The sequence below is a fragment of the Trachurus japonicus genome, chromosome 6 (genome assembly GCF_045865225.1).
Source record: "Trachurus japonicus isolate A0001 chromosome 6, Traja_1.0".
In the NCBI taxonomy this organism is placed as follows: domain Eukaryota; kingdom Metazoa; phylum Chordata; class Actinopteri; order Carangiformes; family Carangidae; genus Trachurus; species Trachurus japonicus.
The window spans coordinates 13,880,104-13,900,597 of NC_140912.1; the positions used below are offsets into that span (position 1 = coordinate 13,880,104).

A 20,494-nucleotide genomic window follows, 5' to 3' on the forward strand; every position below is an offset into this window, starting at 1 on the left:
ACACACACACATACGCACACACATAGAGCCATAAAAGATTTGACAGTGATTCGCTGCCAGACATTCTCAACTGCCTGCATGTGAACTGAACTGTCTGTGTGGAAAATGGTCAGGGAGCTTTCTCTCGGAGTGAAGTGCATGTGACTGACTGGAGCTGGATCGAGAAGAAGCCACAAAGGGAGAGGGAGGGTACATGACGGGGTGCCGGAAGTCCAACCCTTTAAAGTCACAAAAATGCGCCCAGTATCACTTCTCCTCTGACTACATAACCTCCAACACCAACTCTGAACGCTATTGGCTGAGCCTTGCCACACACACACAACTGGCATTTTTTTCCCACACTGCTGCAGCATGCCCACACTACGTGCAGTCACATTTGTGGTGTGTGGGCGGGGTTAACTCGGTGGAACTAACATTTACTGTAACAGGATGGCATATCTGGAGGAGTATAAGCTACAATAGTGTAAAGTGAAGGACGTGCATTCTAACCAAGATTAACAAGAGTTACAAGATCCAGATTGAGGCAAGCTTTGCCCAAATAATGCCAGAAACACACTGATTCAGTCTGTAGTGAATTTGAGTTCTCTTGTTGTGATTGTAATGTGGAACATGCGGAGATCATTATGAAACAAGATCATGTTTTTTGGGGGGGTTTTTTTCTGTGCTGAAAACTTTGAGCATGAGATCCAAGCTACAAAATTCTATTTTAACTAGATTTGACTGATGAATCCAATAAGGTTTAAATACTTTGTAGAGGTAGCCATGCTCAATTTATTTTAAACGACAAGGGGCGAGTTGAGGCAGCTGGTCCAGGGTCTCACAAACTTTACAGGAAAGTTGTGTAATGTTGTTTATGATTACAAAGCTACAATACGGTGGAATGACTAAATATTCAACATCAACATCATCGACCACAGCCAGATGGTCTTTATGGTCTGTTCCACACTGTCATGGCTCACCTGTTTATGTTTATGTTTGTGTTCCCTGCAGCAGCCTTTTAGTTGTCGTTAACACAGTTATGAACATTCCAGTCGGTCTTCTCCTCCCTCCCCGGCTCAAACCAAAACCCGTGCCTGGGTAGCACTCTGGCTATTAGTGGTGAACAGTCATAATGTGAGCAATGCTGTGGAGAGCCTGCTGATTGGTGTCCCAATTTAGGGACACACGGTCCGGTGTACAGCCTGCACCGTCACACACACATGCAGGAACACCAGCGTCACCATAGGTCTAGATTTGGGTACAGGACAGCATATGGCCCACAGCCAGGGTACACTGAGCTGAGTCATATGCACAGCTCATGCACAGCAGGGGACAGCTGCAAGTAAGACAAGACACATGTACGCAAGCATGTTCCCCTGCCAACAGCACCCAAACACTATTACATATACGCCCATATCAATTTGCAGCATACGTGCAGGTAAGAACAGGTTCTCTCGTTACATAGCACGGTATGCAAAACAAAGGTCAGTTCAGGCGATCGTTAACGAACACCACAGGCCAGTGAATGTTTTCAATAGGCCAGCTCTTGCATTAAACACGTCACCCTGTCTGAAAATGAGAAACACATTTTGCAACGTCTAGTACAATAAATTGTACACACATGCATAAAAAAAGTCCCAGAAGGCTTCCATACTTTCTCAAGCCATAGGGTGAGGCTTGGCACTGATGTGCACCCACGCACATGTGCTGCATTTTTCTACAGGACAGATGTTTAGTGTGTGCCCTATAATAAAGTGGGAGTGAGTCTCTGATTTGGCTTTTATTTTTTATGAATGAGAGCCGGAGACATCCAGTCTCAGTGGGATACAGAATCAGCCAGCCTCTTTGACAAATTGAAAATCACAGTGCCAGTTTGTGCCGTGTGACTCATCTCGGATCCTGACAGGAGAATACGCAGATAAAAAGAGTTCCCTTTGTGAGGAGATTGCAAATTGCTGCTGCTGGTCCTTATGCGGATGACAAATTGCAGCGTAACAGAATGGAGCCGGATTATTGTCCATAGAGAAACTCTCCAGGAGACCACGCAGATGATTTACTGAAATATTGAGAAGAATCTGTGCTGTAGCTCTATATGACACTTTAAAAAATGAAGCAGCTGTGAGAATCAGTTTCTTATGTAAACACAGACACTGTTTTCTCTACATTTTAGACAGTGTGTGTGTGTGTGTGTACAGTTTAAAGTGCAGCATGCATGTGTCTCAAATATATCTTTGATCCCCCCACCAAAAAAAATGTAGATGTCCGTTTCCTGTGCTTTGAAGTGGATGTGATGTATTCCACAGTGACAGGGAAGCCTGGAAGACTAAAAAGGGAAATGAGTTTGCTGGGAAACTGTAGGAAGCTCTAGTCGTCACAAAGTCTGGGGTCACTGGAGGATCTTGGGCCGGGGTAGCAGAAGGCCAGGAGAATGGTTATTGAATGTTTAAAAGATTTTAATGGCTTACTGGACAATGAAAAGTGAAAAAAAAAAAAAAAAAAAAAATTGTGGCGCAGCGTGCCAGCAAGACCCGTCACCTCAACTGGCTTTATGGGTGCTGTGGTGAATGTGCTGCACATTCTTCACAGCAGGATGTGGATAAAGAACAGCAGCAGAGTGTAAACCCCCGGCTGGGACACTGGGCCTGCTGCTGGTGCCCTTGTTCGGCCTTCATTCTGCTTCCTTCGACAGCTGCACATAAAACGAAAGTAGCCACATGCGCTCCTCTATGATCACTTGACCATAAAACGTCCTCACAATCTAATTACCATGGCACAAGCTCATTATAGAAGGCACAGAAGACACTCCAAGAAGTCCTGCTGCATTTTCTGTCAGACAGATTTGCACCCAGTTGTTAAAACAGTCTGGGCAGCAGCGTTTGGCTCTGTAAACAACTCCCAGTGTCTGCTCACATGTGACCTGCCCAGTCTGCAGTTAGAGGAGAAGGAAGAAATGTGTTGTTTCAAATGCTGTTTGTCCTCATTATCAATTGAGGGGGAGATGAGGAGAAGAGAGGGAAGGAGAGGCTGGTTATGCCTTCTGAGTTTGAGTGGGTGTCTCCGGAGCACACGTGATCTCGTTTGCTGCGAGAGGGTTCGTGACTCACTGGCTCCGGGCTCAGGATCCTCGTCTGGCTCTGACAGAGTGCTCCTAATCCCACCCTCTCAGGCAGTCAAACAGAGGTCCTGTGAGTCATGCCTTTACCGTCACTGTGTCCAAAAAAAAAACAAGCAAAAAAAAAGTCCAGCTTGAACACATTCTGCATGTCAAGTGCATCCCCAATTACAACCAGTGCTGCTTGTAGGGGGATTCAATCCAGCCTGGACCTTTTGAAGATGAAAAACATTGTGTTGTTGTAAATTAACTTGATTAGAATCCATCTAAATCCCATCACTCTCAATTCAGAATAAATCTAATGACTCACATTCATGTAAACTGTCAATATCAGCAACACATTTCCCCAAGAACTGAAGTCGAACACAGTTATAAGCTACTTGCACTTTTGCGTAACATTGTGCAATTTTATATTCCTAGATAAAAGAGCTCTTATAGCTAGGCTACATCGCATAATATATCCCTGTGTGATATATTATAGATCATTTTCACAGACTACATTTTCAGAGACAACTTTTTACACACACACACACACACATGAATTAAATTACCTAAAGAAAAGAACAAATTTGGTTCTGTCTTGACCAACTGTAAATGTAACTGCTGGTCACACTGATGTGTCAACATGATCAAATAATAATAATTTTACTTTTGACATTTCAAAACATGTTACTTTCTGATAAGTGTTTTTTGCAGTGTGTTATTGCTGTTTTTCACTGAAGTAAACAATACTCACCGATGATAATAATTATTATAAAGTGAACAAAATGACCGTCTAGACCATGCAGCCAGCCTTTGTTTAAATATAGTCTGCTCAACTGTCCTTGAGCAAACTCCTGTCTATCGCAGTTGTTCCTGAAATTGCTGACTGCGCCTTCACCAGGCTGCTCAGCTTACTGACGTGCCACAAGTCAGGCATCATCATCCAGATGATATAATGAGGAAGAATGCCTGTAGAATGACCAAAACTAGCCCTGGGTTGACTTTTCGCCCAGCTGCTGAAATGAAACCGATCCGCGTGTCCACGTGTTTGTGTCATTACCATATCATTTGCATATGTAAACCGCACTCGCCTATTGCTCGGCGGCTGCTGTCAGAGCACGAGCCGATTTGTCGGTCGGCAGCGACCGAGGAGCGAATGGGCGAGCACGAGGCCCGTGGTCCCGCCCCTCCAGACACGTTGCCTTGGGAGAAGCAACACGGGCAGATCACTGGCTGTTCTGCCTCCTCGCTCACGCACCGCACATCCAACACATCAGCTGCTCTCTGCCCCCCGACGCCGACAGACCTGCTGGATTTACCCGCTGAACAAAGGAAGCGAACAGGACCCGCCGCTCCATCCTGGGAAGGTAAGACACCGTCAGCTGAGGCAGATCTATCTCACTGAAGATCACACATCACATCACCAAACCGCCGCCGATTGACGCGTGAGGCGCGGAGAAGAATTTATTATTTTTAAAAAACAAAAACACACACACACACATAAAAAAAAAAAAATCAACACGCAGAGGAATGTGACACCGGGCTCGATGATAGGAAACGGGCAGGTAGCCTATTTGTGTTGTTGTTTGGGATTAATGACGCGACTTTAGGTGTGACAATGATTATCACATCGGCCTGCGATTCCACTTATAGTGTGAATGCTGTCAAATTTACTATGACTGATGAGGAAGTCTATTGTGTCTGTTACCCAACTGGTTTGAACCCTAGCCTGCGTTAATCCAATAGATCCGATAACAAGAATTCTTACATTTTTTTTAGAGGCAGGAAGCAAAAAAAACCCCTATGGATGTGGGACATTTCACCCATCTAATTCCTTTGTATCACCTTTTTGAGTTAGAGTCTCTAGTATCTGTCCAGTGGTGGGCATCTCTATTCAGGTGCCCCACCTACACAGGTAGATGGAGACACACGGACATCATAAAGACTATCTGGTTTGGTGGTGTGTTCAAAGAAATGTGTGTGTCACATGTAAACATGTGAATTTGAATCTGTGGTACTGTAAAGCCTGTGTGGTGCATTCAAAGGCCCAGGACAAATGATGTATAAGTGTGGTGCTGGTGTGTGTGTTATTTTACTTACACAATCAAATCAGGAGGGAAACAGCTCACGGTTATATATACACCATCATTTCAGGTGTAGTGAATGAAGGCCTACGTAATGTGATTTTAAATGGGAAGTGAAAGGACAAGTGGTCGCTTTTTTTCTCTGAAGCTGCATCAGTAGGTTTTCTTATAAAGACAGACACGTGAGGGCATCATCTTATTATAGGATCTAATGAAATATTTTTAGCTTGTATTAAAATATGAGATTCCTCAAAAGTTTGATTACAACCAGGTTGGATAAGATTAAGGCTTCTCCTTGACTCACCCGAATGGCTGTTACTTGATTGTGTGGTGTTTATGCAAGTATGGAAAGTAGATATCAGTTTCTTGAAATCTTTGTCTGAAATTCTTAAATTTCTCATACCACGTAAATCCGAACTCAGGATATTGTGATATATACTGTGTATTTTATCATATCTGTTTCTTTGGCAACTGCACAAGCCTTTTCGTTTGCACTTCTTTTGTCTCCACTGCCCACTTTATTATTATCATTATAAATAACACAGTAACACACACAGCGACCAGACACATCAATTTTTTATACATGTGTATGTGTGGGTTGTGCGTTTGTGTTACGTTAGAGCCTGTAAACCAGTAAATCTCTGCTCCACCCTCCCCTGTAACAATAAGATCACAAGGTGGTCGTCTTGAGACAAAGAACTAGGGAGCAATTAACTCTCCTACCCTCAAACTTCACAGGAAACAGGAGACATGGCAGGCGCTAACTATTCAAAGCCCAAAAATAATCTCTGTGCTGAAAATGCTGCTCTCACTTCCTTTATCTTCTAATCACTGAGGAAACATGTTGGAGAGATGCAAAGATCCCACAAGCAATTAAGCATCCGTGACGACGAGCGTTTGTATCGGAGGAGTTTTCCTTTGGTCTTCACGTTATGAAAAGACAGCACCGACCTCTTGTTTTTTTTTATATTTTGTCCTCCCTCTCATAAGTGTCCCATGTATTGATGGGAGGTCTGCACAGTCTGAGGGACTGGTTGTCATGGTGGAGGACACCCCCCCGCCCCCTTCCCCTTTTAAATAAACAACCTAACAACATGAATGAGTGCGGTGGCGTCAGCTGATACAGATAAAATGCAGACGTTTGTCCCCGCGTGACGTCACGATGCAGAGATTTACAATGACTATAAAAGATTTCCGTCCTTGAGCGGCGGAGGGCCGAGCAGGGCTGTTGTTGTGGACACTGGGGTGTTTGGTGTTTGCTTTTGATGGTCGTGGGCTGGTGTTTACTGGCTCAGGTGTTGCATCTGAAAAACAAACAGGTCATTGTGGCCTCAACACCTTTGCTCTCATAGCCACCATCTGCTCAGAGCGCTCTGTCTGCCTGGTTGAAGGTGCAGTGTGTTTTTTTTTTTTGTGTGTAATTTAGACAAACCTGTGGTTTTGGCTTAAGTACATTTCAGTGTGTCAATATTTTAAGTACTTCTCTTTTCAGCCAGACTGCTGCTGCATATATTTCAGCTGGTATAGGGCTTGAATTCTCATCTTCATAGTAACACTAACAATGACTTTCTCTCTCGCAGGTCAGTGATGGTCAGTGCTAGTTAGAGCCTGCAGCCGAGGATGTCTGCTACGGATTCGGACAACTCCATTGACTGGCTGGCTAGTGACAATGAGGACAATGAGAGCGAATGGGAGTCTGACTGTACCAGAAAGCACAGCCAGACAGAGGCTCCTCCATCCCCCAGTGCTCCGCCACACCTGGGCCCATCTGACGGCAGCTGCCTCCGGAGCAGTGAGGTGAAGGAGGGCAGCGGTAACTGGAGCGAGGTCAGGGAGGCCTCCAGCTGGGGATCTACCCCCGGCTGCACAGAGACATATGACAGCGCCATTGGACTAAGCAAAGCACAAGGAGAGAAAACGAATGGCAAAAACACTCAGCAAGCACTGAAGAGACGTCACATCTCCACGGAGGAGGAGCAGCGCAAGGAACGGCAGCTCATTTCCAGCATGTCGGAGAAAGACAGAATTTTCAGCAGGAAGGTGAGAAACCTCTGCGGCTCATGTTCGTTTCCCAGGTGGTTGACAGTGTCAGCAAAACTAGAGCATGCCCTGTCAACTAGATTGACTCCTCTGACGTTTTTACAGAGTGTACGACATTTCCAGTAAAGTTGACCCTCCCTGTAGTTCTTTAAACAGAATTAGTCATGCTTTTTTGCAGGAACTACAGTTCCTCCATCAGAAGTCAAACATAGTTAATAAATAGCCTAGCAGGGGGAGTTTGGGGTTGAGCTGCTTTTATATTTAAAAATGATATCAGCTTTTCCAACACATCTTGACAGTGATATCACTTCTTTGTTTGTTTTCAGTGCATGGAGCTACAATGCTACATTCATCCACTGTCATTAATCTTGAATGGCCTTCGTTCAGGGAGATACAGAGAACGTAAGTCACTCATTTCATATCTTTTTTTCCTCTTTCTATCTCGAGAAAAATCTCAGTTGATTCACACTGTTTAACTCAACCAATTTTGTATATATGAAACATCCCTGTCTGTCTCTGTGTGCCCTTGTCTTTCTTGTGTCTCGGAGAAAAACAATAGGCTGCATAGAATGCCGCTCTCTATGGAATTTGTGTCCCCAAGATTTTAGATTGAGATGTCTGAAACGCTCATTGTTGTAGGGCTATCAAGTAACCACAAGTATTTCCTGTGTGTGTGTGTGTCTATCTTTTATAATGGAGGTAGTGTTTGGCTATGTTTTTAAGTTACCTCTTTAGTATATTTTTGTAAATTAGCTGCTTGGTATAGGCTAGGGTGAGAACATACTGTACCATGTCTCCAGTCTGATAGGTATTGTACAGGTGGAAGACAGCACCATGTTCAGACAGCCGCTGAAACTGCTTAGTTTGGGATCTTTGTCAAACCAAAACCTTGTGTGACCCAACACTTCCTGGCCACAGAGGCAGGGAGTCTGTTCCCTTACACACACACATTTCACACCACCCATCTGCTGCACACGCTCAGCCCTGCTGTCAACACAGTTCATGTGGCTCACCGACCGACTTTCTTCTTTTCCAGGACTCAGCAGTTTCCAGGAGAGCGTGGCTATGGACAGGATTCAGAGGATCATGGGTGTCCTGCAAAACCCCTGCATGGGGTAAGTGTCCTCAGTGTGACCCACATACAGCTCTGCATGCTTCAGTGAGCTCCATACCTTCTGAGACATGTGTGTTGTACCCAGCTTCAGTTTTTTTTGCATATATTTTACTTAAAGCATTTGTCTTTCCTATCTGATCACAAACACAACCACACACTCATTCAGCCACTATTACAGCTGGTAGAAATGGTGTTCACTATCAGTGGGTCAAAGCGGTCTCTAACATGTCCATGACACATGGTTCACAGCAGGTTGCCCTGCAAAGAGCTGCTACGCCCACACATCCAAGATAAATTTACTGCAGAGGTGGCTGCGTCTCACTATAGCTGGGAATCTTGTTAAAAATGTATCAGGCTGCACAGCGGGAGCAGCACACTTATGTCTACTTGATTAGATCTCCACTGGTCAGACGGTATAATGGAGTATGATATCACCTCTTTTTTTTTAAAGAGACAATCTTCCAGTTCCAGTAATGTGGTGATTTTGAATCATTTTTTACACAAAAAAATAGCAAATGGCTCTCATCCTCATCCTCGCTTTACCATCTAATTTTGTATAAGCTAAGAACTAGAGATTTGAAGTTGAAATCATCATGATAAAGATAAGAATATTTCCTGATGAAAAAAGCCACATGATAAAATGTCCTTAAAAGATACATAAAGAATGATAATTTAATTGAGAAAAAGATTTTTTTCTCTCTCTCTCTCGTTTTGGTTAATTCCAATAAGATCCTGTCTAATTTTCGAAGCCATGTGGGACAAAACATTATGCTTTGGCCAATCAATAGATAAAAATCCAGTGCATATTTATTTACACATTTTTATTGACTTAGTAAAACCACACAATAAATATAATAATTTTCAGGGCTAAATTGGACAACAAAAACCTTTTGTACAATAGCAAATAATGCCCATTTCTATACAATATCAATAAAGTAAAAGTCTATGAAGAAAATAGCAGCTTCATGTATCACTGAGTCCGGAATTTAAAGTAGCACTTCTGACCAGATACGTGTTTGGAAAGCAGAGTGCGTTGTGCTGGTTAGATAGTCACTGTGAGGCTTTGCATCGGGGTTCACTGGTACCCAGCGCAATGCTGCTGAGTGTGGCACAAACTAATTGGAGTCCTCACCCACCAGCTGCTGTGCTCATATGGGAGACAAAGAGTGGGTGTGGCAGCCTCCCTGCAGACAGCCGGGGCCGAGGCTGCAAGGTGGACTACACCCCTCCCTCGCTCCCTCTCTCCTTCCCTCCCTCCGTCTCCCTCTCTCTCTCCTTTGCTCCCTGTGCCTGCTCTGTGTTGCCAGCTGGCAGCCCCAGCAGCAACACAATGGCAGATAGGATCAAAGTGACTTTTTTAGCAGTCACTGTTGCGGATAATCTTTCACATGAATTTAACATGCTCTGAATGGAGTATAGCAGGATGGTCCTGATCATATGACACGGGCTAATCCCTACCCACCATCTGGGTTTGACAGGGTGGGAGTTAATGGGACACCGCTCTTTGCCCACCTCCAACGAGAACTGCGTCAGCGCGACTTAGTTTGTTTTCACAATGACGCTGTTAGAGACCGTTGTGGCTTGAGTGTTTATATTTAGAGGCGAACAGAACTGTTATACGTAAGGCCACATGTGAGCTGAAAACATGTGAGAAATGTGCTTAAGACAATTCCCCCCCCCCCACCACACACACTCACACTCACACATGGAGCACAGCCTTTGCTGAGTGAGTGTTTCACGCGCTGTTCAAGATTGCACATTTCCTGTGTGAGCTTGATGGAGAGATAAGATTTCTGAGAACAGGTTGGCAAGATTTTTGGTCGATTACTCATTTATGACTGAGTAAATATTTCTAAATCTCTTTTTCTTCCTCTCCCCTCCTCTCCCTCTTTGTTTTTAACAGGGAGAAATACATTAATATCATTCTTAAAATGGAGGATATGCTGAAGAGCTGGTTCCCTAATGTAAAACTCCAAGACCAAGTTGCTGTCACACAGACAGAGGAAGCCGTTCCTACCAAGAAACCGAAGGTAAATTTGTTTAAAAAAAAAAAAAAGCAGAACTGTTGTGTAAGAGCTCTTGGGTTGAACAAGGCCTGCTGCCAGGAACATATGGTGACGATGCAGTGAAGGAGGGACAAGAATATCCATTATTATTTTTAATCACAGGTCTGGGATAGAGAAGGGAGGATTAAAATCTATTTTTACTGAGGTATTACTGCAGTCTCAGGTTCACTAGGAACAATGACCAAGGAGAAAAGGTAGTTTTGGAGGAGTGTCCCTTACGGGGATAAGAAAGGTCAGAATACACCGGAACATTCCTGTACATTTAATTGGTGAGGGTTTATTTCTGGAGCTAATCCCAACACACCCTCCAATAACCAGGTGGCGTTTTAGTTTCTGTCACCACAAAGAAGCTGTTCTGTAGTTTGCAGTAAAAGCAACAGTAATTTTAAAGCTCCTATAATCAGTACTTCTGTATTAACCTCAGGTGAAATGACTGTTTATTGTGCTCATATAAATGCACAGGTTATTATCATCCAATAGTGTGTTACCATGGCATTCTTTTGCTTATATGTCTTTGTGTTAAAGTATTCACTTTAGTGCTCCCTCGACAAAGCTAGTAAGTTAGCTAGTGAACAACATGTTGTTGCTAAAGGGCCAGGTATTTTTCTCTGGAGTCGGTAGAGACCAAAATAAAGAAGACAGGAGACAAATGTTTGGAGTTATGTTTTTCACTTGGCCATGAACACAAGTCTAGATGATGCTAATTCTAGCTTCTTGCACTGCCCCCTGTAACCAGGCCTTAATTATTTTCAGTTTAGAGCCACGATGTGTGGAATTTTGTTTGTGATAATAAAATATTTTTCCCAGTATTTTGCTAGTTTACTATTTGTTTGGACAAAAAATTTAAAAAAAAGTTGTGGTAAAAATGGTGCTAAAAGAGGTAGTAAATCTAGCTTTCTTGGCTAATGCTGACCATTTTAGAGATTTCTTGTTGATTGGTTAAAATTGATCCTGAAATATAAATACTAGATGAATGAAACTAAACCACGTCTCCTTCTTTCCCAACAGCTATCTCCAGTGACCACCTCTGCAGCCGTGAGCCCCGTCACCATGAGTGACCCTCCAGTCGGTGCCAAAGCCCTGAGAGTCACCGACCTCACTCCTGCTGGAGCCTACTCCGCCAATAACCTGAAGTGGCTCCACACATCACCGATCTGCTCCCCGACAGCAGAGCAGGCCCAGGCTGGCCCCAGGCACCTGCTGTCCCCCAGAGACAGAGACCTAACCCAGGATAACGCTGTGTCGTCCAGCACAGACACCCACACTAAGACAGACTCGGTGCCCAGAGGCCTTCCGCCGGGCAAAATCAACGCGCCCTGTCTAGAGAGGCTCCTAAAATCAACAGAAAGCATCATCACCCGCAAGGAGACACGAGGTTTGATGGACAGCAGCTGGTCCTAGTCCACACAGAGGGCCGGGTGTCCCGCTGTAAGCACCGCACAGCACGGCCTCGCCTTGCCGACACTTGGAGCCAGTCAGCTTGCTTAGCCCATTCCAGCCTTCAGGGGAGACGAGCGCTTTCACAAGGGACGTCACAGACTCCTCTTTAATGTGGAAGGAGTGTCGACAAATATGTTGTACTCTGTATGGGAATGCGCCCTCTCTGACATGACAAGTGTCTGCTTTAGTTCCCTTTTGTTGACTCTTTTTTTTTTTCCTTTTCTTTTCGTTTGCACTCTTGAATAGCGTGAGTGAGAGTGGGAAGGATAGATTTCACATACCGTGATCATCAGAGCTAGTGATCTCACAGGCGAATTGTTGCTCGCTGGCTTGTAGATGCAATAATATAGTTTGAGTATCTGTGAAAAACCGCCATTATTGCCTGAAAGGGAAAGAACCGCAGGGGTAGTTAGTGCAGGAAGGGAGTTTTTCAGAAATCCAGACATGTCAGTGGTCTACATATTGTTGTGCTGATTACGTGGGTGAAATGTGATGTTATTTTCTCCCCTCCCCTCCCCTCTTCCCACCCTCCCCTCCCCTCCATGACTCCACTTTTAAGTTTATTGATGTGACTGTTACTCATTTGTATACTTTATAAATAAGTCTTTTTGGTACAACTGTTCTACCTCAGTGGGCACCACGTCACGGTTTTTGAGTAGGAATGTGAACGCTACGCTCAAAGTGTGGACACCTCAACCAGATCCACAGCGAGCCAAACGGCCTCTGACAGCGAGGTCTGCAGTACTAGTCGTCCTGCTTGTACTAACAGAGGATGCTCTCTCTCCATGGGGATGCTCTTATGGCCTGACTGGTGCCATTGTAAAGAATGTCAACTGCAGATTCCTTTTTTTTTTTTGAGTCTCCCAGTAGAAGGCAAACAGTGCCTGTAATGTCAAGCTGTGCCTGTAAGCTGGTTTAATAAAGAGAGAGAACCATTCAGAATACCTGCTCCTCTGTGGGATGTACAAATCAGGAATTCTCAGTCTCCTGCCATTTTCCTGTATTGAGTAAATTATTCAGATCTTTGCCAACTACTTTCTGTGGTGGAGTAGAACAATTCTTTTGTTTGTTTTTTTGCCACAGAACTGGACAGTATGCTAGACCAGCAGGGAGGGACAAGGTATTTCTCTGTGTAAATCTTACGGAAAGGTTGTCGATTTACCCTGAAAAGTGGCCTTTATAGTGTGAAATTTTATACTTTCAAAATAAATGTGGTTATATTTGTTTGATGCAAAATGCCTACAGATTGTTTTTTATTACAAATCTACACAATAAAAGGTGATGGAGGGGGACATTTAACTTTTTAAATGAAGAGATTCTACAATCATGCATTGTGTTTAAAAAATGATCCCAAAAGGGTCTTAGTGTTTGAAACATTTCTGAATTTGCTATGATTATTTATTTATTTATTTACGTATATATACCTTTGCTCCAGTATTCCACTCAGCTCTTTCACCTTTTTTTCGAGAGGAATATTCACTACCACTTTGCAGCATTATAAAAAGGCATAATTTAATGGGTACAACACAAGGGGGGGAAGCCAACTGTGTCAGCAAAGGGAATCTATGAAATAGCCCCTTGTAAGTCTTAACCAAGATCTAAAGCCAGTCATTTAAGCTTCAAAGACCCCAAAAGACAGGGTGCAATCTGATTTATTTCACAGTTTGACCAATTACAGGCTGAGTGGGTTGGGATCTCTCTAAGGAAGCTTACTTCCTGAAGGAATAATAAGATTTATTGTTGGAACGCAGGATGTAATTTTCACTACAGTTATGCTGCATGTGAAATTTCTGCTTTTAAAGAAGTGCAGCAAAATATTGCAGCTCAGATTCACTTCATGTTTCTCAGAAAGTGCTGTTAGACTTTTTTTCATACGTACACAGGTCTATTTCCACATGGCTGTAGGCAAATCAGGCAGAAGAGCCACAACCATGCGACCTGCCTGTACAAACAAACAATGGCGACTCGTGGAATGATAATAATAGAGGAAATGATGGATATATGAGCATCATTTTCAGAGCGAAAAATCCCTGGAATGCCTCTGTACGTGCAAAATATCTGGCAGATTTTAACATTTTGCAAATTTGCACTTCACGGAAGAAGTGCATTTTGATTGTGCTGTGGAAGCCTATACTGTACTCCTAAAATCAGCAATTAAATCCACTTTCTAAAGCTGTGAGTGATGCAAGACACCATTTGCTACTCCTACTACCTAGTGCCACATCATTAGCTTTGCTCATAAGGAACCATCACCTTGACAGGCCATAAGACTTGCAGTATTTCTGCCAGCTAGAGATGACTAGTGTTTCCAAATCTAAAACAGAATACTGCCATCTATAGGTGAAGATGTAAACATAATGAGCTCGCCCTATGCTACTGTGCAGAAAACACGGTGACGGTATCTTTTTGTCTGACACTATACACCATGCATTAACATTGCAAATCATGAAAGTCATTCTCATATAGGAAATACACCATCCCAAAAACCAAGATAATTTCTCAAAGCCACTTTTTTTTCTTGCAAAACCACTACAACATCTAAACTGTGGATTCATTCTCAGTCAGCCCATCCTAGACATTGTATTTTCTTCTGTCAGTTTAAGAACATGATGTATTCTCAGAGGGTGAATGGAATTTCTGTGGCCTGGAAAACAATCTGTTGGGAGGTTAAGGAGATTGAAAATGGATGTCTACCACCTTTTTCTTTTTTGATTTGTCATTCTCTGAATTGCACAGTGTAGTCACGTGTCTCTTTTTTCCAGATTAAAAGAGGTGATTGGCATGAGGTACAGGGGTCAATTATCCAGACCGCATTGTTTCAGCGTTGCCGCCCCAGATTCCATCTCCCAGGGCAAGGCTAATGGTCTGGACTCACGTGCACTCAAAGACCTGACAGCATAGATATCCAGACAGCTGGCACAGATCAGCCCCACACTCGCCCTGGAAAGGGAAGTTGTTATGAATGATAGGAAGAGCTGCATCAACAAAAAGGCACCTTTCTCATAGAGCTTGCTGAGGGGATTGGACCAAATTATGCAGTGATAAGGCTGCAAGTGAACATGTGATGTGCTGTAAAACAGAACAGCAATTAATATAACAATGATCAAAGGAATATCAGGGATGTGCAGATGGGATGGCATACAGTACTTTATTTGTATACATTACAAAATGCGTATTCGTAAAAATAAATGTGACAAAAATATCCAGTTTTGCATTAAAAGAACCTGAAATGTGTCACATGCACACACACAAAAAAACACACACAAGTGATGATAATTGAAATCCTGTTCATTCAATAATGTGTTTAACTACATAAGTGGCACTAGAATTATTTGGTAAAATTATGGGCCAATATTACCTTGGACAAGAAATCATATTTCCATATTAAAGCTTAACAGAGGTTATGATGTACAAGATTGATTGATGTCAGTGTTTTTTGTTTTGTTTTTTCACACTGAGGCCAAGTGTGGGCAAATCTACAAAGACTAATCATTACTGGAGGAGCAGGGATGGGTGCCTTTTGTTGAAAGCTTTCAAAGGCGAGTGGGAGAGGAAAAGAAGAGAGGAGGGAGGAGGACAGGTCCATAGTTCCAGTTGCAAAAAGCCGGAAGGAATAATAAATAGAGCTTAATTCTCTCCAGCTACCCTTTCATTGTAAATTGGCCTTGATTTGAGCTCCAGCTGAGTATAAAATGACAAGGCAGTGTGGTGTTGAATAGGAGCCAAGGTGGAAGCGCTTCTCTCGGCTGCAGTTATTTATACATATCAGCAATTCATTTTCAAGTCTTTCCAGACAAAAAGGGGCAGATGTAAAGCAGCAGCTAACAGCTAACTACCCAATCAGAAAATGAATACCGTAAAAATATTCAAGTCAAAAAAACATTATGTCTCATTTTGTTCTATAAAAAGCTCCAATTTGCTCATTGCAGATAGTGAATTAAGGGCAGATAGACCTTTCAAAGAATGTTCTTCCGGCTGTAAGACTCAATTTACCAACTACATTCTCCTGTAATTCAACAGCTGGATGGTTGATGTTAATGTTAACCATGGCTGTAATTTTTAATCCTGCAATTTTGAAAGGCAGTCACGACACCAGTCATCTCAAGCATAATTATGCTGTGACCAGAACTGATTTGCTACCAGCAGATTGCAACCTGTTAGCATCTCAGAGCCAGACAGAGAAGAGACAGAGCATCAGCTGCTCTGTTATTAAGCATCAAGGTCCAAAGCTTAATGGTCACTTGGGTTTTTGGACATAAAATCAAGGCCCATTGATTCCCTCATAAAATCAAACCTGTTATATATTTTTTTCTTTCACCACCAAAACAAAACAAAAATTAATTGCTTGCATCTGCGATGATTCACAGGTTGTTAGAGCAGCAAGAGTTATGTGCTTCAGAAAACTAAGCAACTCTGCATGAAGATGTCTCACGTGTGATCTGATGCCTGCAACGCAAAGGAAGCAGCTCATTATGTTATTATGGACTGTACAGATGATTCATTCACACCCTACAGAGATAATGGTCTCATCTGTCAGAGGACTAAGCACCCTTAATTAAGAGAGAACCGTGAACTCAAAATATCCCACGCTCAATTATTAGGAGAGCAGGTTATACAAATGATGACACAGCCACCACAATCTGTGACTACTTTCCACTGCAGGGAGGGTCTCCACTGGACGAAACTCCTAAGCAGTTTGAATAAACACTATCTGAGGTCTGGTCAGTCATTGTCTCAGCTTTACTTCACATGTCAGTTAATATGGACATGTTGAAAACAAACATTTTTTCATTTTACTTCCACAGCATATACTGCATTGATGTGGACAAATCAATTCTTCATAAAGGAGGTTAGCTGCTGTTTCATCCTCATGCTGCATTGGGAATATTGTGGTCTCCGGAGCCAAGTGGTCACCAAGTACATTGATCACGGATACAGACTGCAGTGGCCTCTGTGGTTGAGTACAGTTCTATTGATTTTGCCGTCTCCAATAGGTTATCCTCAGCCCTTTTAGGAGAAAAAATAATGTTCAAAGAGCACCGTTGCTATTCTGCGTGGGTCTTCCAGCATTGATCCTGAATATCTTACTAGGTTTTTGATATTTCAAACAGCAAATATTATACTATATGAAATGCACACACAGGAAACGGATGTGACTCAATCACATCCATTTCCTGTGCCTGTGAAAAGTTATAATGTACAAGCTAGATCACACAGGAAGATTTTGTTGTTGAGGAGGCTCTAATAAATTCTTCACCGAGCGTGTTCAGAGCAGAAATGATGAAATTCATAAATGAGATAATTAAACATTTAATCCAAGTGAATTAATGAATGATGAATATTCAGCAACATGTTGACATGGACATGTTTCAATCCCGAACACTTGTTTGATGCCTTGTCATGGTGTGGTCATCTGTCGCCACTGACTCAAGCGTCTTCTTATACAGGTTCATTTGGATGCAGTTTTTCGAGCTATAGGTGCTGGCCCCTCAGAGACCAATTATATGGGGATGGCATCATCAGCATCATCAAGTCCTCACACCATAACCAGTCGCATATTGCTAGTTAATTACCTCTATACTCTTGTAGCAGAGGAGCAGAACTAGTTCTCTTGGGCTTTTGAAATTCCAGGAAGACACGAAAGGCGTCTTAAAAGAACAAACAAGAGGCATTTAAGCTCATTAAAGCGATGCACTAGTGGGGATATTTGGATATATGGACCACATGGAACACCTTATGTAGTTACACAACTCTTGGCAACTTGACAAATGTTCTGAATTTAGGATAATCGTGATGAACTACGTATAAAAAGGAGGTAGCTATGATACACCCTATACTGTAGGTAAGAATAATAAAATGCGTTTTGTCACTTTACTGCCACACAACTCAGTGTTTCACAGTTGTTTATATAGTGGCAAAACACGACTTTGATGAAAAGGTCAGCCATTTAAATGACAGGCTTTGCCTTAAAGAGGTGTCTTAGTCATTCACTGTATCCTAATGAGCAGGACCTGTCACCTCCCCGGGGTTTAATCATGCAGGTACGGGGGATGCTGATTGTTGAGGATGAGGCATAGAGGGGGATGGAGCCACTAATACAGACTTACCACTCAGTGACATATCAAGAGCACAGAGCCTAAATATGGCCACCCTCCATTAAATCTAATTTCCAAGAATAGGGAGCAGGCTGTGCTCTTGTAGGTATGAATAATGGAAGCAGCCTCCAGGAGCTCATTTCCAGAGTGATCATCATGCTAAAGTATGGCCCAATGATCACACAGATAAAGTGAGAGGCTGACATTCATGATTAATGCCCCCAGGTCTGTCTAAGGAGCTACGCTGCCTCCTCTGTCAGATCCTCTGTTCCCAGAGCTCCCAGCATCAGATGCTCACATGAAATAAACTACATTATGAGTCAGTGAGATGCATTGTTGACATGTCTCGCATTTCACACTCAGATAGCTGGATTATTACATACTGTAGGTCTGTGTGCATACAATATCTTCACAAAACTCAAATTAGATTCACACAACATTTACGTGACTGGTGTTGTAAATATAGGAAATAGAAAAACAATCTCTGGAATAGAACTACACTTCATTTCACTTATAGTGACAGGGTTAATCTTTGGTTCGAAGGTAGATTCACACAATCAGTATGAGATTCACCTTATTAGGTGCATCCACTTTTTTTGTTCAATACATCTGTATATTTGCAGACAATACCATTAACTGTTATACATTTACATAAAATGTGATATTGAAATATGTAACACATGTCACAATTAGTTTCACTGTGCATTTACTTGTTTCTGGTTTTTATGAGTTTATTTTGCATCATTGTACAACAACTATTGAAATTACATTTATTTTTTATATATAAGCAGATATCTTTTACGTTTTCTGTATTTCACATTTATTAATTCTTAGTTTTTAATGATGATTTATGTACAGTATTCTATCCTTTATAACTTATTGACAATAAGGATCAATTCAATTCTTCAATTTGCCCACAAGGTGGCACTGCTGTAAAAGAAGAACAAAAGTCAGTGGATCAATTGCCATAACTTCTAAAGATTTGTGTTTTATTTCAGTTCAAATGTAATCAGCCAAATAAACACTCTCAAAAATCTAAAAAAGGTGGTATGTGTGTGTGTGTGTGTGTGTGTGTGTACAAGCCATGCAACAATCATTCGATGTGTATATATGCAGGAGTGTGCAAATCATCCAATGTAGGGTGCCCACATACAATAATCTTATGGTTCTGGACACTTTGTCAAATAGATGATGAGTAATAAAAGTTGATGGTGTGGTTTTAGAAGCTGCCACACACTGATGATTCGCCTGCAGGTAATTCACAGTAATTTTACTGAAGAATCATTGACTCATTCTCAAACCACGTCAGACGCTACAGTTTGTCCTCCTGACACATCACTGAGTCAAGCACTGCTTCAAAGACATCTGTATCTGTGCTGATGAAGGACAAGGTTTTGTGTTACATGCCTGCAGTACATGTGGCATAAGATTTCTGACAGCACGCCTTATTTGTCTGTGTGGATGCTACTGTCCATCAGGTCTTCTCAGCCTAAGTCTGCTGGAATCCCATGATCCCATAACCCAGTCGCTGCTCGACCACAGAGTTGATCCCGACATGCCAGCTGTGACTCTGTTACATGAGATGTTTCAGATCTAACTGTAATGGATGGCTTGGAGGCATGGCTCGTCACTCTCAACTGATGACAAAGTTACAAAGGACTCAGCTCATGTTACAGTGAGACATGGCTGAAATATTTACCGTCACCAGCCAGGGGATAGACTCCATCAGATGAATACAGACGAGTGACCCCAGCGTGCTCTAAATGTTTTCTCTAATCTCATCTTTTGCCAGTAACTCACAGGTTGTCATTGAACAGAAACACCACTGTTCCCAGAGTCACTGTTCAGTATGTAGATGCTCTAATAAGGACTTGCAACTGTGTAATATTGTCTTCTCCTTGGACTTTAACAGCCACTCCACCAAGACCGTTTAATAAGCAATACTCAGCCTGTGAAAACAATTGTACCTTACATCACTGTGGAGGAGCTTTGTCATTTCTACTTATTTTGAAACAAATTACTGAAATGACCTGATTAGACTTAGATACATTTGACAAAGAGTGTGTGTTACAAACTGGGTGCACAGTATTTGAGAAACTCTTTTCAGACTTATATTGTCAAATGCAGCATCTATTGGTGCTGGAGTTTGACCCACACTGTAGTTTCTGTTGCTTCATTTTCCACACACAACATAATATACTGTAGGTGCAGTGATAAATCATTATTATGTCTCTTTAAATTGTGTTTAAAATGCAGCAGAGTGTGTAAAACACCTTGTGTTCTTATTGCAGTAATTCTCATTCAGCGATTCGGTAATGGGATGAGAGGCTACGGAAGCACAAACAGGCTTACAGATCTCAGACTGACCCACTTGTTGATTATGACTGGTTTCTTACCATCTGCGTGGAACTGGCCTACATTGTGTCACTGCCAAAAATGTATTTAGTTCAGGTCAAATTATCCCTCCCAATCTCTTTCAGCCCAGCTGAGCCCAAACAACATTACTGTTCTGAGACTCATAATGGACCAGTGGACACATCAAAATTTAGTTTAAAAAAATGAGTTACTTGTCAAAGACCACA

The 20,494-nt window shown here is 42.3% G+C and overlaps 1 protein-coding gene across 1 annotated transcript; it reads left to right on the plus strand.

Annotated features, from left to right (window-relative positions):
* Positions 1-4,301: 4,301 nt before the first annotated feature.
* On the plus strand, positions 4,302-13,053 carry ciartb (circadian associated repressor of transcription b). Its single transcript, XM_085779083.1, has 6 exons — positions 4,302-4,440; positions 6,738-7,197; positions 7,524-7,599; positions 8,234-8,312; positions 10,215-10,341; positions 11,386-13,053. The coding sequence occupies exons 2-6, from the start codon at positions 6,778-6,780 to the stop codon at positions 11,776-11,778; spliced, it is 1,095 nt and encodes a 364-aa protein (XP_085635209.1). The 5' UTR covers positions 4,302-4,440; positions 6,738-6,777; the 3' UTR covers positions 11,779-13,053.
* The last annotated feature ends 7,441 nt before the right edge of the window (positions 13,054-20,494 follow it).

Bases quoted from the DNA above. Each gene is read 5' to 3' on its own strand.
- ciartb (XM_085779083.1), top strand. From the start codon at position 6,778: ATGTCTGCTACGGATTCGGACAACTCCATTGACTGGCTGGCTAGTGAC. The intron at 7,198-7,523 runs GTGAGAAACCTC...GTTTGTTTTCAG, and splicing joins ACAGAATTTTCAGCAGGAAG to TGCATGGAGCTACAATGCTA. The intron at 8,313-10,214 runs GTAAGTGTCCTC...TGTTTTTAACAG, and splicing joins CTGCAAAACCCCTGCATGGG to GGAGAAATACATTAATATCA.